Source organism: Meles meles, chromosome 3 (genome assembly GCF_922984935.1).
Source record: "Meles meles chromosome 3, mMelMel3.1 paternal haplotype, whole genome shotgun sequence".
In the NCBI taxonomy this organism is placed as follows: domain Eukaryota; kingdom Metazoa; phylum Chordata; class Mammalia; order Carnivora; family Mustelidae; genus Meles; species Meles meles.
In genome coordinates this window covers 125,203,393-125,228,077 of record NC_060068.1, presented here as the reverse complement: position 1 = coordinate 125,228,077, position 24,685 = coordinate 125,203,393, and the positions used below count along the sequence as shown (strand labels likewise).

Below are 24,685 nucleotides of genomic sequence, written 5' to 3'. Positions count from 1 at the left end.
TATGTTCCACTCACATGAGGTACTTAGAGCGGTCAGATTTATGGGGTCAGAAAGTAGAATGGTGGTTACCAGGGGCCGTAGGGAGGGGGAGTGGGCAGTTAGTGTTTAATGCATGTAGTTTCAGTTTTGCAAGATTAAAAGTTCTGGAGACGGACGGTGGTTGGCTTGCTTGATGCTACAGAGCTGCACACTTAAAAATGGTTAAGACGGAAAATTTTACATTTTATGTATCTCACCAGAATTTAAAGACATTAAAAGAAAGTGCAGATTCCCAGCTCCCCCCCCAATTCTAACTTAGTAGCTCTGGGGTGGGGTTCAGGAATGTCTGTTTTCACAAGCCTCATATAGATGGTCTCAATCAGGCTTTGGAAAAACAAGACTTCTTCATGATTCCTTCTCAGAGTCTGTGACCAAGGGTCATTTGCATGGTTGTGTTTATGCCGTGTGGCGAGTACTAATATACGGAATTTTCCCCAATCTGACCTCCACCCCTCACCTTAAGTCTGGTCCCTGGTGCCCCTCCAGCGCCCCCTGTACCTTTCCCTTCCAGTCAGTGTGGGCGCTAGGGCTGGTACCCAGCGTCTCCGTCCACATACCCCAAGGACCTCTCCTGACCACCCGCCCGTGCCTCCCATTCCCTCTTTCTCTTCCTACTTCGCTGATTCCAGTGATTAACCCCAAGCTTTCCCATTTACCTCCATTTTTTCTACCATGAGGGTACAATAATGCTTTTGTTCTCTAGCCTAAAAAGAAGATCCCCGCCTGTGTGGCCATGTGACTACCCCACTGTATAAGCTGAGCTCCAAGATGGTAGCATCTTCTGTTGGAAGGAATCACGCCCAAGTTTGACATCATGTGAGCTGCGTCCTAAGTCCAACTCCCGCACAGTTGCCCTGGATGGCTCTCCTGTCTATTGCATGGGCTTAACAGCATCTGCTCTCGGACATGGAAGGGCTGACCTTCCCAGGAGACCCAGGAGGCCCAGGGCTAGTGCTGCCTAGGAGTGGTTCTCCACTCTGCCTGCCTTAGCCTGCCAGTCCCCCAGCCTGCAGGCTCTTCCCGAGGGGCCCCCTGCCATACCTGAAGCCCTGGGGGCAGATGCACGTGTAGCCGTTGACCGCATCCACGCACTGGGCCCCATGTCGGCACCTGTGGGCTACGCAGTCATCGTTGTCCACCTCGCAGAGCTTCCCACTGTAGCCAGGGAGACATTCGCACCTGGAATGCATTAAAGCAAGGCTGTTCTGTGGGCCAGGGTGGCTTCCAGGGGTCCTCCTGTCTTCTCTGGGTACCCACATTCTTAAGTCCCTCTCATTTCTCAAGGGCTCCCTGAAGCCCAGCCCACGGTCGGCTGCACCAGCCGTCTGTGGGCTCTGGGTTCCCACAAGCTGATGTCTGCTTACGTCATGTGGGGGCTCCTGTTTTCAGGAGCTGGTGGTGGCACTCAGTGAGAAGGGTGGGCGCTGCAGCCCCAGCATCTGCTGGCCCAGGGGCACCCAGCTGCACACAGGGCCCCCCGGAGCGTGCACCTGGAGCACGCAGCCCTGGGCTCCTCTGTCTGGGTGACACTGGCCAGAGTCCCAGCACGAAACAGACCTGAAGGCACTGCATTGCTCACAGGGGCAGAGGCACACACACAGGCACACGTAAACACCAACACTTCCTGGTGCTTCTGCTTCCTGCAGGCCTGGAGCCCACGGACCGCTGTGGGCCAGCCAGCTGAATTCCACTGGGCCGAGTATAAACAGTAACCACAGCCCACCCAGGTCAGAGGAGGAAGGTGGGCCGGGTGGCCAAGGTGGCCAGGGAAGCAAGACCTCTGAATACACCTGGGACAGAGGAGCCTGACCCAAGAAGCCACAGGACAAAGGGATGGTCCTCCCTCCTCCTTTCCTTGTTCCTCCTCCTGTAGGAGTGGGTGGCGTGGAATCATAGGTGCATCCCGGCATTGCTGGGCTTGCTTGGCAGAGCACGGCATGTGCCGTGGATTAGTGGCTAGCTAAGACTCTGTGTCTGGAGTGTTGCTGGAGGAGGACAAGTTCCAGCGCCTGAGGATCTGTTGAACCTGCATTCAGAAACTGGAATCAGCTATGATCTGACCTGTTCACCTTTACTGATCTGCAAGGTAAATTTCAAATATGTGACCTACTGCTACCCCCCAAAATGCAAACTTTGATGTCATAGCCCTCACTTCACCCAGGTTTTTAAAGAGACAATTGGGCAAGCTTCTTGGGGCGGGGGGGCATGGGCTCAGTATACACGCTAGTGTGAAGCCTGGCCCCTGGAGGCATTTATCTAGAAGTACCTGCAGCACAACTCAAGCTGCACGAGCCTCTCTGAGGCAGCAGTGGCCGCTCAGTCCTTGCAGGGTAAGGTCCAGCCTGGGAGGCATGGAGTCAAGGTGGCCGAGAAGGTCTCCATGAGGACTCGGAGGCCATGTGCCCTCGCGGACAGCCGGTCTGGGGGCGAGTGTGCGCCTGTCCTTCTTCCTGGCAACGCTACAGCCCTCTCCACACCCGCGCTGCTCCAACAAAGTCCTGGGGCTCCTGTTACAGTGCAGCTTCTGATCAGGGCGGCTGGGTGGGGCCTGGGAATCAGCACGTTGCACAAGCGTCCCTGGGATGTGGCTGCTGCTGGTTCCTGCACCTCGCTTCCCACAGCAAGGATCCGCCCACCACTTCTTCATCTGCTAAGAGGAGCATCTGGGGGTACAACGTGCCTTCCCTAATATGCTCACGTGTTTTCCCCTTGCCTTTCTTCTCAGGTGTAATAAGGCTTAGATGATTTTGTTATGTATAGAACTTTTTGATTCTGGACAAGGGGGCGTAACCAAGTGATCTCTTTGGTCCCAGGACATCAGGAATCTCCCGATTTACCTAATAAACCAGTCAGGCCTGGACTGACTCGCAGCCCCAGTGTTTCTGTGTGTGACTGCATGGACGGCTTGCTTCACCCAGCGGCACCTGGCCCCTGCCTAGCAAGTGGAGAGCTGTTTTTACAGCCTGCGATCGCCAAGTGTGGTGGGAGACAGGCCAGCGTGCCTGACGCACGCAAAGCCCTCCGTGCACGGTAATCATCGTCATGTGCTTCTGTCATTCTCACTGCCTTGGGTCACGGGCAGTGTGCTTCATTATCTTCCAGGTTTGGTACGTTACGATTTCAGTGTTTGTGTCACAGATAGGTATACGGTTTTATCTGTTCTGTTGCGTCCTCATTAGAACATCACACAAGGAAATCTTCAAGGATAAACATCTTCAAAGTTGGGCCAACGCTGCATTGGCTGCATGTCTCTTACTACTGTCCCTGCAGCCTGCCTTGGGATATGGGTGAGGTGCGGAGAGGAGGGGAGAGCAGAGAGGAGGGGAAGGGAGGGGGACTAAGATTTGGACATGTTGCACTGGGAGAAGGGGTGTTTGACTTAAATGCATTTTAATAAAATCCACATTACTGAGTTGGCTATAGCCCTCTTCAAGATACTGGGAGACACTGCATAACTACATCATCTCAAGATATTGAGAATTAGACGGATTTCCTTCTATGTTCTACATTCTTCCTATTCTGTATTCTATATTCCCCGTAGAACTCAAGGGGCCTTGGCTACAGTAGAGTGAGGTTTCTAGGGACCAGTACCAGAGGATCCTAGTCTCTGGCCCCAAGTCCCTAGCATCCTGACCCCAGACCTGTACCCCGATGGGCCACTTCCGACCAGTTCTCATGCTCACTGTGCTCTGTCAAGTTGGCATCCCCTGAGTTTGAGGAATGCCCGCAATCTGCTCTCCAGCTCTGGGGCTTGTACTAGTCTTCACAGCTCAGATGACTGGCCACCATTGTTGCCCCTCGTAGGCACACCCAGAGCACTCTGCTTGTCAGTCCAGCCTGCTCTGGTTTGGGTTCAAGTCTGTTTTATGCATCTCTTCCTCCCCTTGGCCTCTTCCTTCAGTTAAAGAGCAGCCCTGAGTTGATGGCAAATCCAGGAGTAGGAAAAGTGGGGTTGGGGGTTGGGAGGCATCCCTCACCCTTACTTACACTCCAGCAGCCCAGCTACCCCCGAGCCCACGTGGCACCTCTCAGAGGGGAGAGGAACAGATAGGGCGGATTTGAATGAAGGGTGCGTGCACGGCGGGAGGCAGGACTGAAGCTTCCTTTGGGGTCAGCAAAACCAGAGCCCCTAATAGACCTCTAGCACTTTCCCTGGTGATAGACTCTAGGCTGGAGAAGTCAAAACGGGAAAGAAAAAACACCGGATAAGATATGCTCATGTCCCTCTCTCACCACTACCTGTTCTAGACCCTTCTGCGGCTGGTGGGACCCTCTCCCGCTCCCTGAGCTCATTCAAATCCCACACATCTCAGCTCACCTCCTAAAGTGTGTGGGGGCTTCCCTTTGCTTTAGCGGGTTCTTCTCTCCCCTCCTCAGCTCCTTGACAGCACTCGGAGCCAGAATCGAGGGCCCCAGACATGTTTTCTTTCTACACACTGGTTTTGTGTCAGATTTTCCTCCCCTGGGTCCACGGCAAGGGCCCCGAGAGGGAGGGAATCAAAAACTTTTTGCAATACCTGTAGCACTTCCACAGTGAGAATCTGAGGACGAAAGGGTCGGCTCACTAAGGGGCAACAACCAGAACCCACGATTCCTTAGATTCTCGGATCATGAGAGTTCTCAAGTTCTTAAGTCTTAGAGAGATTTATGAATCTAAGAGTGCACAATTCCTAAGTCCCTATGATTCTGTGATTTAATATTGTCATTAGCCTCAGAATTTCTAAAATCCTGGGTGTCCATGAAGTGCTAAGCTTTGCAGCATAGCATTATAGTCTCGAAACCCCCAGAGTCTGGGAACTCTTCTGCCTTATGACTGAAAGCTGGACACACTCAGACTGATGACAGATCCTGGAGCCACCTAGACCCAGAGCATGAGCTCTGCTCCAGAGGCTGCAGATGCTGCTGGACAGAAGGCTGGTCAGGATTCTTTTTGAAGACTCATCAGCAGAGGCACGGAGCTCCAGACCCACATCCCTCATCTTTAGGGTGACTCTGTGGAGTCACTTCCGATATCTTTGCTGAAGGCTCGTCTGGGGTGCCCCCAGCTGTTCTGGCCTTTGCATGTTCCCCCAGATTCTCTGGCGCTAGAGGCTCCTGCCACCTCTCCAGTGTTGGACACAGCCTGCTAGGGATGAGGGGAGCCAACTGTGTGTGCAAGGCAGCTTTGGGAGAGGACTTAGGGGAGACTGTTCTTGGCCCTAGGGTTCTGGGATATTCCTACTGATGTCAGTCGATCCCAGGACTCAAGGAGCTCACGGTTTTCTCCAGAAGAGGCAATGGTACATGTTTTCATGAAAGAGGGATTGTGGAGGAAGTAGGGACGGAGCCTGGGAGTGATTTCCCAGGGGTGTCATTTGATTCTCAGGCTCTGGAACTGGTGCCTTCTGAGGCAGACACTCCTTCCACCCTTAGAATTGCTCCTGAGCTCCCTGACCTCCCCTGGGCTCTGCTGCTCACTGTAGAGACAATGCCACCCAAGACCGTGCTGTTGAACCGAGTCAGTGCCCCCTCTCCCCTCCCCGGCCCCCTCCAGCGTACACAGGTACATAAGCTGGCAACCTCGCCGGAGCCACAGAGGGCACAATGCTGTGAAGGAGGCATGCAAGGATGGTGAGAAAATGCCCTTCAGCTTTCTCAGTGGGCTTGTTCTATCATACTAGCTCTGGAGAGGAAAGTATGCTGGGGTTGGGGTGTGGTTTGGGAAGACAAGGAAGGGGGGGAAGGAGAGGAGTAAGGGAAAGAGGGGATATCTTTATCTCCATCTGTCTGTCTATCTACACAGAGAGAGACAGACTCACAAAGAGAGAGAACCACAAGGAGACAGAGACAGAGGCACACGCACAGGGAAACAAAGAGAGACAGAAAGAATTAGACCACGACCAGTCAGACACACAGAGAAATACACAGTAATGAATGAGTAACAGGCAGAGAGAGAGAGCGTGAGTGGGAGAGAATGGAGAGGGCCCCATTAGAGGCAGAGACCCCAGGACCGTGTGTTGCTGGGGACACAAAGCCAAGTCTTACCTGAATCCTTTGTCCAGGGAGATGCACTTGGCCTCATGTTGACAGAGGTTCATCCCGGGCACGCAGTGGTCAATCACTTCATCGCAGAGCTCACCTGTGGGGGTGGGTAGAAAGGTCAGGTGCCTGGGAGACCCTGGCTAGAAGGTCAGATCCATCCAGCCCCCAATCATGAGGTCATGGATCTCAGGCCCCTGCGATTAAAAATTAAAATTAAAATTTTAATTAAATTTTGGCACATTCTTTCTCTTGTACCCCTGCCTTGGTCTCCATAGCAGTGACACGGGGAGGACTTGAGGATTCCCCTGGGCACTGTCAGAGCACCATCCTTCAGCTGTTTCACTTGATCATTCAGGGGCTGCTGCAGCTGAAACCATAGGATGCCAGCCCCTGACCGTGGGCGATGCTTAATTGTATTTCTCCTTCCACATCCATTTATGGAGCACCTCTCTTGTAGTAGACACCCTGACGGGCACTAGGGACACAACAGTGACCTTAGTCTTGTCCTCCCCATGGCCTGGGAGGGGGGCAGATCTACAAATTAGTAGATGACTGTAACACAGAGATGTAACTGTGACCACGGGGTAAACTCCGTGAAAACTCAGAGGCTTCTTGGAGGAGCGGACGTGGCTTAGCAGCAGAGTCCACCTGCTGTAGATAAGTAAATCCCCCTGGATTTTCTCAGAGAAGAAACTATGAAAGGAATTTTGAAGTTGAGGTCTCTGGATACACTCCCTTTGGAAGTCATCACGCCGAGAAATGCCTAATGGGTCATAAATACCCAGGGATGGCACTTGTGTACAAGCTCCCCAAAGCTCACACCGCCTGAGATGTTCTCTGGGAATGTGGGGCAGAGTGAGATGGGCCAGCAGGGCGAGGGCAGGGAAAGATGCACCCCTGAGCGCTGGGCACCCCTAAATCCAGCTGGTCAAGCCAGGTGGAGAGTGACCTAAGAGAGGAAAATGTCACCCATGGGATTTCTTTCGGGGGGGTGGGGCAGGAACATGGGCAGTGAGGGCTGCTGGGACAGGGCAGAGGAATGTCCGAGGGTGGCTGGGGTGGAAATGGATGACTCACACAGCCCCAGTGTCTGTTCTGTGCTGTGATGCGGAGAAGCTGACCCCTACCCTATCCTCCTTTTGCCAGCCTCTCAAGATCACAGAGGCTGCTGGGTTCTTTATAAGGCATTTCCTTTTCCTCACTTCCTGGGGAGACCCAGAGAGACGGACGGTCGTCTGTGTGGGACTGGCATTTTCCAGGACAGAGAGGACCATGGCATCCCATTCTCAGGCAGAGATGCATTTTAGTTAACTGCAGACACAGGCCGTGCTATCCCACTAGCAGGAAGCCACCTCAATAAATGTTTCCTCAGTCCCCTCACACTGCTCATTTGCCCACCATAAATTCAGTCCTACTGCCCTTCCTTTGCCCCAAAGTTTGAGTTGCTTTGCCTTCTCTCTCTCTCTCTTTTTAAAAAATTTTATTTATTTATTTGACAGAGAGAGATCACAAGTAGGCAGAGAGCCCGATGCGGGACTCGATCCTAGGACCCTGAGATCATGACCTGAGCCGAAGGCAGAGGCTTAACCTACTAAGCCTCCCAGGCGTCCCCACCTTCTCTTTTTAACTACTGGGATTTTTACTGTCTCTCTTCTGGTACCAAGTGGATTCTTCTGGACCAAAAATTTAACCCTATATGACACCTCCTCTCCTCTAGGTGGACCAGATGCCCCTTGAGAGCATACTTTTAGACTTCTTGGTATCCCTCATAGCTAATTCAGCGGTCTGTATACAGTAGATTCATAATAAGTGCTGCCTATTGCTAACTTAACTCTTGGCTACAACTCTGCTCTGGGAAGGTGGAAGATGTAGAGGAGGACACCGTCAGCAGACCTTCCTGCACTTTTCTCCAGCAGAGAGACTCTCCTGGGACCCAGGAGGCTGAGGAGTAGCAGTGTTTTCTCAGTCACCCTTGGCACGCTCCACCATAGTCCCAAGAGTGCGCTTGGGGGATACCGGGCTAACGGGCTTGGGGTCTGCGTATGGCACAGGTCCCACGGGGCACTGGGGGCTACTTGGCTTCCTTCTCCATGGCCTAATCACTGTCCGTGTATTCTCATCTCCTGCCTCGTTCCTGATGTCAAGCCAGGTGCCAAAAGGACAGGCTGCAGCGGTCCCTGGGGTGCCCGGTCCCTGTTTTCATCCTTGCCTTGTGCTGCTATTTCCTAAAATATGTTTCTTGCAACACACAATGTCTGTGTTGGGAAGGAGATCTGGGGTAGGGCAGGAGGGAAGCTCTGACTTCAGATACATCTGGGACTTGCAGGGTTAAACAAAGTTAAACAGCATTCTTTCAAGCAAGAATTGTCGGAACCTCCAGTGCGCTGTTTCTGTATCATATGGAAGAGAACAATTATTACACACAATGCTGCTCCAACTCTCGTTCCTGAAGGCTTTTCCTCAAAGAACTCACAGAATTTATGGAATTGCATTCTTGAATATGCCACTTTGAGTTGATCCTACAACAAAGGAGGCTGTGCTCCTTTGCCACTGGGTGGCATTTTGCTTCATCATCTAGTCTATGTAACTGTTCTCATCAGGGGCTGTCAATACAGGACATAGAGGTGCTGTGCTTTAGTGGTGGATGGGTAGCACGAGGATACTGATGAATGACCTATGGGAGCCTTCCCGGATTCTCTGTCTGGGTTAGGTTCTTCCTCTGTGATCCCAGGACTCCCTGGGGGCTTACAGGTGTTGTATTCTCTTTCCACATGTCTCTCTCTACTTGACAATGAGCTTCTTACGAGAGGCAACTTTGTCTTGGCCATTTTTGTATCCTCAGCTCCTAGCAGAGTGTCTAGAAGCTGTGAATTTCCAGAGAAAGCAGACTAGACCTGAACAAAGCAGAAATGGAAAGCAAATGCCTCTGGCTGGCCTCAACCAGCACTGGCTCTCCAGGTTTCCCAAAGGAGGGGATGGCCCTCAGCCACTGGAGCAGATAGCTGCAAGTGCCCTGGGAACCTGATTCAAATGGGGAGGAGCTAGGGATGTGCCAGGTGGGGCAGGGGAGGGAAGGGAGGGGCCAACAAGCCGAGAGGGCTTCTGGGAAGCCCCTCCTGGTACAGCACCAGGTTTGGGGAATTCACATCTCTGTCCATGGGGGCAGAGGGTGGGAGCCCTGAAAGAAGCTAAGAAAAGAGAATTCTTTGGCACATGACCCCTGGCCCACTGCTATGCGCAGGTACCGGGGGGCCTCACCGGTGTAGTTAGGAGGGCAGACACACACGTAGTTGTTGATCCCGTCCACGCAGGTGGCATTGTTCTCACAGTCGTTGTCCTCGCAATCATCTGGATTGATCTCACAGCGCTGGCCCTCAAAGCCCAGAGGGCAGGAGCAGCTTTGGGGATGTGTGGGAAGAGGAGGAAGGGAGCGGGGGGTCAGAGAGTGGGGTGGGGTTGGGGTGACAGAAAAGAAGGTTGGGGGAGAGAGATAATTAGTCAGGTTTCTCTCTGGATGGAGGTCCTAGGCAGCACTCTGTATACCTGAAGCCCTGGGGTCCTGAGCAGGGAGACCCTCAGGGGCCACAAAGGTCATTTCATCTAGTCTGCTATCTCTGGGCAATATTCCATACCCTGGCCCTGGATGGCTGCCTGCCTCCATGCCCCCAGCCCCCAGCTGGAAGTGGTTTCCTAGAGAGAGCTTAAATTCTCCAGCTGTCTTCCTTTGGCTCTTCTGTGGTAGTGGTTTGTAGACAGAGAGAGAAACAGCAGAACACACATCCCCCTCTGAGTGACTTTCTACTCAAGGACAGGCCTTCTCCCTCAAGCAGGAATAGGACATGGTGGCCAGGATCAGGATCCGCAGCCAAGTATCAGGAATGAATTCTGGGTCTGCTGCTTCCTGGTTATAAGACCTTAGGTCAATGAATTAAATTCTGTGTCTCAGTTTCCCCATCTAGTGACTGGGGGAGTGTAACTTTCCCCTGTGGTGGTTGTGGGGCGTGAGGAGATGACACAAGTAAAAGGCTTAGTGGGGCCCTGGCACACAGAAAATGCTCAGAACGTGTTAGCTAGCTTCACTTCTAGATACTTCCACACCTGGCCTCCTTACCCTTTCTCAGGGATGCCACTGTTCCCTATGTGTACTCCTACGTTATGTGTACTCCTACGTCTGGGACCCCTCCAGCTTCTGGGGGATAAGTGGATGGGGCAGGAGGCTGCTTTCCTGCCCACGCTGAGGCTCTCTGGTAAGCTTGGCTTAAAACACTGGATTGCATGATGCATTCCCTTAACTTGTCTCTGAAGCGCAACATCTCTTGGATAAAAACCTCAAACCTTGGCAGTCTTCTGCCCAGCTTTGGTCACATCCCAGGATTAGGGGTGCAAACGAAGCCGGGACCAAGAACCCTGAGCGAATGAGAAGGGGCACAGGAGGGAGACGAGTATCTGATTAAACGAGCTGCAGGGACTTCCTCCCTCTGCGGCCCAGGCCCCCATCAAGGATTTACACCCCATTCACGGACGTATGTTCCAGCTTCAGACTCAGGATTGCAGGCCTTTCTCTGTTTTAGAGACTGCTCTGATTTGGGATTTAGACACTAACCTGAACTAATAGGAAGTAGATTTCTAGAATCCTACTCAATTTCCTTTCCTCTACAACCTGAAAGCTGTGTCACATCTTCTACAGAAGGCCGGAGGGTTCTTCGGTCTGAGCTCTTGAGGTGAAGCAAAATGATGGATTCCTGTTTTCTGTGAGGGACTCTGGTGTTCATGGAAAGTGATTTCCTCAGAGCCAGACAGAGGGTAGGTTTTCGAAGGTCTGAAACCACAGTATTGCCTATTTTCCTGAAGTGAGTTACCCGGGCTGTCCCTAGAGCCTCAGGATTGCATGAAACTGGGATATGGATGGCTGGTCAGGGAACGGCTTGCTCATGCAGTACACAGAGGGTGGGAAGGAGACTGAAGCCTCCTCTGCCCTCACTGGAAACCTTGGTAGGCGGTTGTCAAGGAGACTCCAAGAGCACCCAGTTAGCTTGGGGATGTAGGACAGGTCCTATCTCCTGTCTTGGTCTTCTGCCCAGCCAGCTCTGCTGGCCTTTGCTCTTGTTGTGAGCAGATAATGCACTAAGACTGGAGAAGCATCTGATGAGGAGGCAGATGTAACTTAGATGCAGTTATCCCGGGGGAGGGACCATATCCTGGTCCAATATGACTGCCGTCCTTGTAAGAACAGGGCCAGGTAGAGACAAAGACCCAGGCTGAATGCCACGTGATAATGACGACAGAGACCGCAGTGGGGCAGCTGCCAGCTAAGGAAGGCCTGAAATCGCCAGCCACCAGCAGAAGCCAGGACGGGGCGAGGAAGGATCCTTGCCTTTCCCCTACAGGGTTCATGGCGAGGATGCCCCTGCTGACACCGTGAGTTTGGACTTCTGGCTTCTGGAAACGTGAGAGGATACATTTCCGTTGTTCCAAGATACACCTGTGTGATACTTCATTACAGCAGCCTTAGCAGAGGGACACAGGAAGGAAAAAGGGAGCACAGCTTCCCTGACGTGTGTCCCTCACTTTGCCAACCTATCAGGGGTTAACCTAGTGAGGGAGCGGGCTGCTCTTGGGAGGCCCCCATAAACTGTGCTGTCCCCAGTATGTGGTCCTCATGGCCTTAATCCTCCACTCCATTTCCCTAATCCTGGAGGTCTGGGCCCTTTTTCTTGAAAATGAAATTCTAAAAGTATTTCCAGTTTCTCTGTATCCCCTCAGCAACTGAGGTGGAAACAAGATCCTTCTGCTCACCTGCAGCTCCAGAGAGGGAGGCACCCGCAAAGAGGAGGGCGGGGCACGTTTGGGGGGTGGGAGGTGTACCGCAATGTGATCCAGAGAGGAGAGACATGGTCGCCTGCAGGAGCACTCCTCTCTCTTGCAGACCTCCATCCCTTGGCTGGGTGGGCAGAGCCAGGCTCTTACCCTGGAGGTGTTTCCTGGCTGGGGCCGCATGTCCACCTCCGTGAAGTTCCTGTGTGGTTTCTCCCCGCCCCCCGGCCCTGCTCCCAGTGATAAGGTTGGAGTGGGTGGTTTGACTGACTTCAGGCAGGAAAACAAACCTTGCCTTGAATTTCACTTTTTAAGAGCCAGAGTTTGATGGGGCTGGCTTGGCAGGTAGACACAGGGGCAGGCTGGGTTCCTTGGGTAGGAGAACAGGAAGCCCAGAACCTGTTGTAGACCACATGGCAGCCCCGAGCCAGTGCCTTTGATACTCGGAGCTCTGACACATCCACACACAGCTTGGCTCGGCACCCCTTCCTGTCCTGCCTCCCACCTACTTGCTAGGGGTGCTAAAGGAACCACTTCCTACTGGTCTGCTGTTGCCAGGGCCAGGGGCCAGGAAAACTGGGCATCTGAAAGCAACTGAAAAGGGTGGGAAGTAAGAAGGGGGTCTGGGGATTGGCAGAGGCCCTGAAAGCCCGCTTTTAGAACAGGATGGGAAAAACGTAAGTGGCTTCTATTCTCTTTTCTTCCTGAGCTCTTAAGGAGGAACAAGTTTGGGTGGGAAGACCCAGGAATGAGTGTCAGGATAGGTGACTGAGAAAATCCATCTCTGTGCCTCAGTTTCTTCATCTGTCCAATGGGGCTAGCCCCAGCCTCCAGTGGGTAGGGTCACTATGAGGATTTAAATGAGATACTACAGACTAGCTGGTGCCCAGAACATAATGAACATGTAGTCAATGTCACCTGTTATTACTGTTTGTAGCACCCAAAAGAGTGGTGGAATTCCCATGCTGGTGGGGCTCTGAGCCATTGTGCCATCCTTCTCTGACTTCTGCCAGCAGCTGTAGCCTCCCCTGGTGCCCTCCTGGCTCTGGAGACAGACTCCCTGAACTCCCTGCACCAGTGCTTGCTAACTGTGTCACCGCAGAGGATGGCCCCTGTGGGTACCCCGACCTTCTCATCTGTATCATAGGGATCACAGTAGCTCCCTTATAGGGTGAGAAGAGCCTTGAGCTCATCCGCGCGATGGGCCTAGCACAGTGTGGGCGCATAGTAGGCCCTCGGGGAACAGCTATGCTCCTTCAGTCTGCCCCAGGAGTCTGCCCAGAAAACCCTCTGAGGGAGGGAGGAGAGGCCCACAGGGGCGCAGTTACCTGAACCCGTCCTTGTGGCTGTCGCTGAGGTGGCAGGTGCCCCCGTGCCAACAGGGGTTCTGGATGCAGGTGTTGATGGGCACGGTGCAGTCTTTGCCCTGAGGAGAGGAGGGAGCAGCACCAGGTTAGGGAGGCTTTCAATGGCTACCTGGAGCAGGATGCCCCTTGGAACTCCCGGCATCTTCTGGGATGGAGCCGGGCAGATGGCCACAAGGAGGCCCTGGGACCGGTCTGCTGTGTGGCCCAGAGGAAGCCAATGGGGGCCCTCGGAGTGAGTGAGTGAACTCAGGAGTTCGGGTCTCAGCTTCACTAGTTCCCAGAATTCACATCCTGTTCTCTATCCCGAACTGCAAGGCAAGAATACAGGAAAACCTGGGTTCATGGTCCAGCTTCATCTCTTTCTGGTAGGCTGACCGTGACCTTGTGTAAACCTTCTAGCCTCTCCCAGCCTGCCTCACAGAGGCGTGGTGAGAATTAAACGGGGCCTTTCCCATAAGGAAATACCTCAAGAATGTGAAACATCTGGCACACAGTAGGCGCTCAGTACATGCTGGCCGGTGACGGTGTTCCTAGCCCTGCGGAGGCTTCCATGTGGCCCCAACGTGGGTAGAGCAGACGAGTGCTGAGGTGTGGCCAGCAGACCTCGCCCCTGTAAACTGACAACGCCCCCAGTCGCCCATCTTTGATGGGTCTGGAAGCGGACCCGGGCGTTGGTAGTGAAAGTTGATTCTTTCAGAATCAGAATCAGCCAGACTGAGGGCGCTGCGATAGACAGCTGTGGTTGGGGTGGCATTCCTCCGGAGCGGGCCCCTCTGAAGGCGACCCTTGAGCTGAGAAGGAGCCAACTGTGCGGTAGGCGGGGAGGAGCACGCCCGGCAGAAGGACAGTGAGGGTGAAGGCACTGAGGAGGGAGCCCAAGGTGGACACTGTGGCCGTTAAGCCTCCGCAGAGGGAGCCCCCCACTGCTTGGCCTGGGCTCCAGCTTCTCCCGTGGGACTGATGCCCCAGCGCCGCGGCTAAGTCTTGACAAGCAGTCCTCTGGAGGACCTATGGGGTCTGGGGAGGCATCCGCTGCATCCTCCTCTGGAGGACCTATGGGGTCTGGGGAGGCATCCGCTGCATCCGCCTCTGGGCTGTGGGCTTGGTGTGGGCAGCGTGCCAGGCGGGGGCGATCACGGGAGCCCTCCCACTGCCACACCACCTGCTCACCATCTGCCTGAGAAAATCCTCTTTCCGCCGCGGCTGCTGCCAGGGCCTGGGGCGGAGTGGGGCTGGGCTCCCTGGCTTGGCGGTCACTGCCAACTGGGCCTGCGACCCTCTTCCCGGCTCACACCCTGAAGCCACAGGCGCAGTCTCCAGCAGCTGGGAGGCACAGCCGCGTGGGTCTGGCCCTCATGGCTCTCACTGCAAAGGGCCAGTCGGGTTTCTCAAGGGGGAGAAGGAGAATGCAGTTTGGGGTGGGATCTGGGCTTACTCTAAACCGGAGCAACACGAGATCCCTTTCAGAGACTCATTGTGTGCGATGGAAACTGCAATACTCATTCTCAATTTATTGAGCACATTTTCCATTCCAGGCCTCACACTAAGGGTTTTATATTCACGATCACATATAATGTTCACAACAACCCTCTGAGATTGGTATGGTTGTTATTACGGCCATTTCCAGATCAGGAAGGCAGGCTTGGAAAGTGAGCTAATATGTCCAAGATGGCACGGCAGCAAGGGAGCAGGTAGCAGCTGAAGCCAGCCAGCCAGTCCGCAGTCAGCGCCGGGGACCTCTCTGCTGGCCCTCTTACAGCATGGCTCCAGACTCAGCACGCTCGGGGGGACGCTCCTGTCTGACTGCTGTGCACCTTGAGGGGATTACCAGCTCTCTGAGCCTTGTCTGCATTATCTACAAAGTGGGGATAATAATGCCCTCACCTACGGTGATGAGAAATCACGCATGTATATAACGAGCGCCTGGCATGTGACGGTAGCGCTGGACGGAAGAGCTCTTGAGATGGGGATGATGTCAGGGGTCTGAGGCAGGGCTGGGTGGGGGGAAGGGGGATCCAAAGACTTTTTCAGGCCTTTGGTTGGGACTGAATTGTTCAGGAGTGTGAGTGTGTGTTAGACGGATGAGCCGTGAAGAGCAGGGCAGGAGACCCTTCATCAGGTCAAGGCAGGGCCTTCCTAGCCCCTATCGGGGCCAGCCTCTCCGCTCTGGGGAACCCTCAAGGATCAGGGACTCCAGGTGGGATCCTTCCTTGGGGGTGGGATGGGGTGATGTGGAGTTGGTGGGGTCTCCTGCCATCCCTTACGCTGAACTCAGAAATCCAGGAGGCAGACCCTAGCTCTTGACAATGTGCTAATTGGGCCTGGAGGTGAGGATTTCTGTCCCTTACGTGTCCTTGAGAAATAATCACCATTGTCAATGCGTGGCTAATTGGCTCAATCCAACTCTCTTCAGCCTCACTTTTCTCAAATCTACTAGATTTATGGTGCTCCATGGTCTCCCACCGCTCTGTGTGTGTGTGTGTGTGTGTGTGTGTGTGTGCATGTGTGTATGTATGAGAGAGAGAAAGAGGACAGACACCATGGCTGGGACTTCTGGCTTCTTTTAAAGGAGTTTGGGAGTTGCTGTCCCCACTGGAAACCTCTTTCTGAGATGGGGCCAGGTGGGCCGCTCCAGGACCTTGCCTAGTCAAAGTATGGTCCTTGGGCTACTAGCACGGGCATTCCCTGAGATCTTGTTAAAAATGCACAAACTTGGACCTGACCTCAGCTCGTATGGGTCAGAACCTGCATTTAATAAGGTCTCCAAGAGGTTCCCGTGCACATTACAGTGTGAAGAGCGCTGTGCTGGGACACCGAACAGAGCCACATGAAGCTAAATGGCTGAAAACAGAATGAGCCCAAACATACACTGTATTTCCCCCAGTGTTAGCATAGCTATAAAACCGTTCTTTCTCGGAAGCAGCTGCTGAGCCTTGGCTCTGAGGCTGCCAAAGTGCACGCATGACCCGTTCCGTCCTCACAGGGGCTCTGCTGGTGAGTAGATGCCGCGCATGTGCAGGGCTGGGGCGGGGGTGAGGGGGGCACGTGAGGCTCAGAGGGAACTGGTTCCTTGTGCGGTATAGACTCTCCTGCAAGGGAGACGTGGCCTCTGGGTTTAGGTCATGTACTTCCTAGGTGTGGGAGCTGCGGATATTATTTGAGCCTTTTGAACCCAGTTTCTACAACTACCAGAAGAGGACAATAAAACGTCTTTCAGAGGATAAAAGAGAGTATGAGATCAGGTGATGTGCTTTCGTTGCTTCACAGAGGCCTGGCATTATAGATGAACAGTAGCTGTTACTAAACATTACCCAGTGGGTGGCCATGCTTTTTGGGGTAATATTGCGGCTTCCCATAGTCACTCAGTCCGTGGAAAAACTGAGATTTGGGAAATTAATGCGATAAATGTCAGAACGCTGAGCGTGGTTTCGTGGGTGTCTGCTGATTGTTGCCAACTCTGCAACTACCCAGGACAACTCAGTCACTCTGCTCGGGTGGGCTCTGACCCCAGAAGAAGGGAATGCAGGGGAACAAACACAGGGCAGGGGGTTGGATGGAACCCATGGTTAAGGGACCTCTTTGGTTCTACCTGCTGCATTTTGAGGTTGAGGAACCTGAGGTGGGGGGGTGGGGGGAGTAGAAGCTGCTCCAGGTCACACAGTCAGGTAGAGACAAGCTCTGGGGGTCCTGCTCAGTGTTCCTTCCACAGCACACCCTACTCTGCCCTGCTCTGGAGACTCGGACAGCTCCCACATGGCCATGGACTCATGGTGCTTGCCAGCAGGCCATGAATGTAGTGGTCAAGAGCATGGGTTCTGGAATGAGGTGGTTCTAAGCTCCGAATCCCCACGGTCTCATCCACCATCAGTTTCCTAAACTGGAAAACGGACCTGGCCTCCTAGGGCTTCGAGGAGGGGTAGGCAAGATAATGCTTGCACCTTGTTCAGTGTACTGCCGGTATGTAGCCGGCACTCAGTAATTGCTGCCTGCTCATGTTCCTGCTGTCCTAGTCATCACCATCATCACTGCCACGCAGCGTCCCGCCACCAGCCTCCGCCACGTACCCCAGACCTGTGAGAGCCCAGCAGCTTCCTAAAGGCCCCAGTCTGCTCAAATTCTTCCACAGGACATTCAGAACTTTGCAGGCAGAGTCCAAACAAGCGGCCTTGTCCCGCCAGGGCCCTGTGCTCGCCCTCTGCTCTGACACCGAAGGCCGGGCCAGTTTCACAAGCGTAGGAAGTGGGGCAGGAAGCAGCCGGGGACTGCAAACCCAGCTCCCAGACTTTGAGATGCAGGCTGATTGGACGGAGAAGGGGGCGAGACTCAGACTGTGAAGTGGTTTCCCTTATCTTTCAGAAAGGGATGACACTGCTCGCCTCAAAGGCGATTATAAAACTTAGGGGAGGGAATAAATGCAAACGTCCAGCTGAGTGCCCAGCACACAGTCAGTGCATAACAGAGAACTACATACGTCTGGAACCGGGGATGTCATAAATGTACATGCCCCCTTGCTAGGAGAGCAACTGATGGCCTCTGACCATTCAGCATCATGGACCGAGAGTCCTGGGGGAAGGTGAAGCCAAAGGCAGCAGCAGGCCGGCTTACTGCGTGCTCACTGAACGACTCTCCTAGGTGCGCTGCACACATTACTGTGCCTGTGATTCGCACCGCACACCTGTGAAATGGGCCCCGGTTTGTCGACGGGAGGCGGAGAGGAGACCCCTGGCCACCACCGCACAGCACAGCTGGAGTCCACACTCGCCCTCTGTGAAACTCCACAGCCTGTTTTCTGCACTAGATTAATACAAGGGAGTTTGAGGACCTAGGCCCGAGGATGTCATCTTAATTTCTCTACCTCCCCTGCAATGTCTGTGCACGTGCGCATGTAGGATGCCTGGGTCTTGGGTGGCTAGCAGGGGTAAGACTGGCTGGCGGGCTGCAAAGGGAGTCCTCTGGCTCTCCTGTGCCAGGCCCATAGGTGGCACTCTGACACTGTCGGCTGGAGACACAGCTGGAGTGGAAGCCCTGTTCCCCAGAGCGAGTCTGCCCCTCAAGCTGGTCACTACACACGCAGATGCCCCTGGGGACAGCAGGCCCAGCGATGCCGGCTCCCTCCCACTCTGCCACACTAGCCATGGGCGTTCGGTGGGCTCTGGAGTGGTCCTGCAACTCCTGGCTTGCTCACTCCGTTTGGATGGGCACCCTGGGGAGGTGGGAAGTGAGGGAGGTCCTGAGGAAGAAGATTCAGCCACGGCTTTGCTGACCCCAGGGAGGCACAGTGAGGGGTTCGGCCATCTAGGGGAAAGGGTGGGGACGTTGGAATCACATAGCGCTAGGTCCTATCCCAACCCTACTGCTTATGAGCTTTGGGACATTGAGTCAAGCCCTTTCAACCATCTGAGATGCAGTTTCCACATCTGTAATGGGAAGTAATTAGTCTTCCCCATAGGGTGTGTTTAAAAAGTAAAGGTGAGTTGGGGCGCCTGGGTGGCTCAGTGGGTTAAAGCCTCTGCCTTCGGCTCAGGTCATGGTCCCTGGGTCCTGGGATCGAGCCCCGCATCGGGCTCTCTGCTTGGCAGGGAGCCTGCTTCCTCCTCTCTCTCTCTCTCTGCCTGCCTCTCTCCCTACTTGTGATTTCTATCTGTCAAATAAATAAATAAAATCTTAAAAAAAAAAAAAAAAGTAAAGGTGAGTAAAATGCCAAGCAGACCACCTGCCACGTAGTCCATACTCTATAGATGTTAGTAGGGAGGCAGGATAACACGTTCTAGATGGTGCTGGATGAGAAGAAAGGAGGAAAAGTTGTTCTGGAGGTAGCCTGGATATCTGGGGAGGACACCCAGGAGAACTGGCATCTCCATCCCCTTATGGGCTGACCCGAGCCTGTCAACAGTGTGTTGGCATGGCAGCCCCCAGGCCTTTCAATCTGCCATCCCCCTATCCTTCTTGAACAAGAGCTGGAGCGGTGCTTCCAGCCCTGGCCATCTGAGGGCGGAGCTGGGGAGGTGGAGGGGAGGATCTGGAAATCCCCTTGAAGGGAAGCCAGGATGGTGAGTTCCACGGATGCCTCTGCTTGGAAACATCTGAACTCTCTGAGACTTAACTTGCCCATGTTTAGCAAAGAGCATACAAATATTACATTTCTTCCTTATCTCTGAGTGTCACTGTCAAGACTGTAGGGGTTCTCTGTGTTTTGCACGACTGGGCAGCAGTAGACTAGGAGTGATACTGGCAAAGACCACTCCAGAGTGACCAGCAAAATGGAGTTGTCCAGGCCGCCCTTGGAGAAGGGAGAGTCAGCAAGGCACAGGGCCCCTCCTGGGGCCGTGAAGGGTGGGGACAAGGCTTCCTATCTTACCTTGTAGCCATAGGGGCAGGTGCAGTGGTACAGCTCCACGGGATCCTGGCTGCACGTCCCGTTGTTCTTGCATGGGCTAGAGAGGCAGGCGTTGCACTTGGCTGCAATGTTGATGTCCACTGGCCCTGGACAGCAAAACCAGAATGTTGGTAGCAGGTCATGGTCACCCCTCTCCTCTCTGGCCCCATCCTCAGCCAGCTGCCGGTTCCTCTCCATCTCCACACACAGAGAGCAGTTGGCCCTCCTCAGCCAGCACCATCCAGTCTAGCTAGAGTCCCATTAATGCAATCACTGTCCAGTGAGGAACAAAAATCACAGTGGGACATCATTCAGAAGCACTTCTGCAGTCAAATCAATTACTATAATTAGCCTGATCCGATTTTGAAGCTAATCTACAAACAATGAACCATAATTAGAAGCCCCTTGTGTATCTTTTTATATTCTGGGAGCTCTGGGTCCAGCTCCATTTGGACCTCCCATTCTTCTGCCCCCAAGCACCCCTCCCCATGGAATAGTTCAGGTTAGGCTAAGGAGGGCATGGTGCCTGGGCCAAAGGAAGTCCTTGTGGAACCCTTGAACTGGCAGGAGGAGGGAAGAAGTGACCACAAAAGACACAGCGATGAGGTCAGTGGTGGCTGACAGACTGTGCTCAGGGGCACGTTGCCTCTATGACAGTTCCGACCACGTCCTGTTCTCTTCAGCTGTAAGGGTGTGTGTGTGGGGGGTGGCCCTCATGATCCCTGCACAGAGCTTCGGAGACTGGGTTGAGATTGGCTCCCCCGGGCAAGTCTGACCTTTTGTGGGTAAGGGAACAGAAAGAATGGCCCAATGAATCTCTGCCAGCTGACTCAACCCCAGGCTTCACATTAGGAAAGGGATGCTCTCTGGCCTGGTTTGCCGGGGACTGAGGGGATTCTCAGGATGCAGAACTTTCAGTGCAAAAACCAGGAAGGTCCCAGCCAAACTGGGATGAACAGGTCACCTTATGGTAGGGACAGCCAAGGTGCTTTTAAATATCCCAGCACGCCCAGACTGCGCCCCACCCCGACTGAATTTAAAACCTGGAGCTTGGGGCCCAGGCACCAGTAGAAAGGTCCTCAAGTGATTCCAAAATGTGCATCTATGATTGAGAAGCACTGTTTTAGAGTGAGCCGGGCCTCTTTAACATTAATCAAGTCAGATGTTTTGGAAGCAGGAGGAGGAAAATGAAAAATTAGCTTAAAACCAATGGAATGTTTTCCTGCTTTAAGCAAAAATGTGAGACACATGAAGTTTATAGAGTAATCAAAGTATGTATGTAAATCAAACTCAATGCTCTAAGAGATGAGCAAAGGACATTAACAGAAAATATATAATATAAACAGAAAGTAACAGAAAATATATAATATAAACAGAAAAAAAATTTAGTTTCCCCAGTAAAGACAGACAAAATAGGAGATATGATTTTTTTAGGCCTCTCTAACTAGAAATGAGATGAAATGAGATAAAATAATGCAAGAGTCTGGTGGAAAATGCACTGAAATGGTGCTATTGGGGGCATAAAGTGGTTTACGACCTTTTTGGAAACCAATCAGCAATATGCGTGAAGACCTTAAAGATGATCACATACTCTGGCTCGGTAGCTTCTGTTCTCTGAATCTTACTAAGGATATAATTGTATTTTATTTTCTTGGGGGGGGGGCAAAGAAAGAGTGGGGGGAGGGGCAGAGGGAGAGGGAAAGAATCCCCAGCAGACTCCGTGCTAAGTGTGGAGCCCGATGTGGGGCTTGATCTCACAACCCTCTGCTGAAATCAAGAGCTGGACACTGAACCCACTGAGCCACCCAGGGCCCCTAAGTGTTTAATTTTAAATAGAGAAAGACCTTTATGCATCAGTGGTAAGAAAATAATTGGAAATATATGTGAGTACTATGGGTTCGGAAGCAGGAATTGGTTAAAGAAGTTATGGCAGAATATTATATATAGCCTGGTGGGCAAGACTGTGAACTCCTGGATCAGAAAGACCTGGAAGCCTCCTAAGACAGGTCTTGAGAAGTCCCTTAACCTAGGTAAGCCTCAGCTTTCTCATTTTTTAAAAATAAGGGTAATACTGAAGTCTACCGACTAGAGTGTCGGGGAATTAAATAAATACTTGGAAAGTGAGAATTAAATGAGAACACACAAAAAAGGGCTTAACATCATGCCCAGCACATAAGAACTCAGTAGCAGTTTGTTATTATAATGATATAGTCAATTAAAATCTCATGTACCAAATGCTTGCCATAGTAAAAAATGGGAAAATGCTTATGTTTTAAGAGTGTTGGGTAAAGAAACACAGGCTAAAGATTTTTCTCTGTGCAAAACTACGTAGAGAAAGAAGTCAGCGAGGAACACACAGGGATGCCAGCAGAGGGACCAGAGGAGAGATGACAAAGCATCTGAGTCTCTCCAGGTGGCCCGTGGAAGAGACAGGGCAGTGGTTGCAAAATCCCATCTGCTGAGATGCCCAGCTCTGACGGGCAGTCAGAGACAGAGCAGACCCCTGGCTGGGGGCAGGGGAGAGTCAGCAGGTACCTTTGCACTGGAACCGGTGGGTGGGGGTGGTGAGCAGGAGTCTGTCGGCCATGGGCTCGGGGCTACTGCAGCGGGCGATGCCGGGCTCCTTGTACCCCGCCTTCACCCACTCTGAGAGCCAGCGCAGATTGCAGTCACAGTGGAGTGGATTGGTTCCCAGCGCCCTAGAAGGCAGAGCAAGAAGTCAGGGCCCCCTGCTCAGCTTGGCCCAGAGGCTCCATGGAAAAACAGAATCTTCAGACTCTGGCAGGATTAGGGGTGTCTGACTGGAGGCCTAATGGAGAAGTAGTTTCCATTGGGCTCGTTTCCACCAGACTCCAGATAGTCCTTCCAATCCCTCCAGATGTTTCCACCTCACCTAAGGCCCTCCCACGTCTGAGGTTTTGCTCGCACCTGCCCTGCTAAGATTCAATCCTCAACTCAACCCCAATCCTAGCCCTTCCAGGATGCTTGGAACTTGGGTCGGCTGACCTCACTTGCCCTGCTGAAAGGGTCTACTCTGCAGAGAAGGTGCTGGTACACAGCAACCTAGGGAGAAGCTTCAGAACACGGAAAGGACTCAGAGCCCACCACACCTACACATTCTGTGTCAGTAGTGATGATTTTGAGCTAAAGGTACTTGAGAAACGGCAGGTGCCAGAAGGGCTCTCTGACCTCCCTCTTTCTTTCTTGCTTTTTTTATTTTTTTTAAGATTTTATTTATTTATTTATTTGTCATAGAGAGAGAGGGAGAGAGAACAGAAGCAGGCAGAGCGGCAGGCAGAGGCAGAGAGAGAAGGAGGCTCCCCGCTGAGCAAGGAGCCTGATGGGGGACTCGATCCCAGGACCCCGGGATCAGGACCCAAGCCGAACCTAACCAACTGAGCCACCCAGGTGTCCCGACCTCCCTCTTTCCACCTAAAAGCAAGTCATAAAGTTTCCCGTGAGAAAGTCACCTTCCCTGCACCAAAAAGAGAAGATTCTTACCACTAGAGCCTGGGAGTCAATGCCAAACGGACCTCTATGAACAAGCCTGTTCAAATAACCTTGATCTTCCGACAGTCCCTTGATATATTTCCTGGCCACGGCCCTTTAACAGACTGCCCCAGCCCAAGGCCCTTTGTCTTGTCCCATCCCCACAAGTTATCATTCCTTATATAAAAATGTATATAAGCTTTTGGGCCCAATGGTGTCTTCGGGTCTTCATTTTCCTTTTAAAGACTCCCACGTACACATAAAAATACCAAATACATTTGTATGCTTTTCTTCTGTTGCTCTGTCTTATGTTCATCTAATTCTTAGGCCAGTCACAGGACCCAAGGGGGTAGAAGCTGACTATACCAGTCAGCTTAAAAATGCATAGAAGGGGGGATGGCACGGGCTGGTGCAGACCTCTGCACGGGGGTGTCCAGACAGAAAATACAAGAACTTTTGCTTCTTTCAAAAATCATATCCTTTAGCATTTCTACTTCTTGAATGTTTTATAAGGTGCATACATAATGTATCAGTATCACAGTATATGCATGCACTATGAAAATAATTAAATATGCATGCAGTTGGTATACAGACTCAAAAATGGTCACTGGCAGAGGTATGTAACAGCTAATAGGCGCAGACCTCGGTTTCCCTGCATAAAATGGGGAGGGAGCACCTCATGACAAGTGGTAGCGAGTTTGTGCTCTAGAGTCAAGGGGAACCAGGATTTGAACCAGGGCCCTGCTGCTTACTCGCTGTGCAGCCCTTGGACAAAGTCTTGAGCTCTTCTCAATTTTTAAGTTTCGCCATGTGTAATAAGGGGACAGAAATTCTTTATTGCTATCACAAGTAAATGAGATAATTCATCTAAAGTGTTTATCACATAATAAGTTTTATGTTAGTTCTTTCTTATTAAACATTTACATTGTTTACATAATTGATGACGCCCCTGAAGGCCTCTGAGGCAAAGAACACACGAGGTGTACCACGTGGGCACGTTTTTATGGAATGTGCTCTGTGCGTACCGGAAAGAACATATACTGAAATGGGTACAGGGACGGCACGATCCCTGGCACGATCACGATATTCTGTCTTCAGCGGATCTACACCCAGGAGAACTAAGGCTACTTACAGATGGGAAAGAGATGTCAGGTCACGGAACGAGCCTTCGGGAACGCTGGAAATGTCATTGCCGTGGAGAGTCCTGGAGAGGAAGCACAGGGCAGAGGTTAAGCCCCAGTTATGGTTCTGAGTTCAGCACACCCTTGGGGTCCCAAGCTGGCCCCGACACCCCTCAGCTGTACTCAGAGCCCCACTGTTCCTAGAAGGAGGTGCCTCCTCTGTGGCGGGTGTGTGCCTATCTCCATGCCCAGCTCAGCCGTGCGCATGGTGGGGGGCAGGTAGAGGGTGTGAGGAAGATGACGATGGTGTTTTGAATCTGACAGGCCCGGGTGGAAGGAGAAACCAGTCCCTATTAGCTGTGGGATCCTGGGTGCATTAGCTTTACCCTTCCGCGTCTCCGTTTTGGCACCTGAAACATGGAGAGAGATGTCTATATAATGGAGGCACTGGAGAGATA

The 24,685-nt window shown here is 52.6% G+C and overlaps 1 protein-coding gene across 1 annotated transcript in view; it reads right to left on the bottom strand.

The window, feature by feature from the left end:
• SLIT3 (slit guidance ligand 3) overlaps positions 1-24,685 on the bottom strand; it is a 597,085-nt gene that overhangs the window by 19,435 nt on the left and 552,965 nt on the right. Inside the window, exons 24-30 of the mRNA XM_045999729.1 lie at positions 24,239-24,310; positions 22,153-22,316; positions 19,600-19,724; positions 13,203-13,300; positions 9,319-9,458; positions 6,064-6,157; positions 1,081-1,218 (exon numbers count right to left, since the gene is read on the bottom strand). Of these exons, the coding sequence (XP_045855685.1) occupies positions 1,081-1,218; positions 6,064-6,157; positions 9,319-9,458; positions 13,203-13,300; positions 19,600-19,724; positions 22,153-22,316; positions 24,239-24,310 (831 nt within the window). The remainder of the gene's footprint in view (positions 1-1,080; positions 1,219-6,063; positions 6,158-9,318; positions 9,459-13,202; positions 13,301-19,599; positions 19,725-22,152; positions 22,317-24,238; positions 24,311-24,685) is intronic.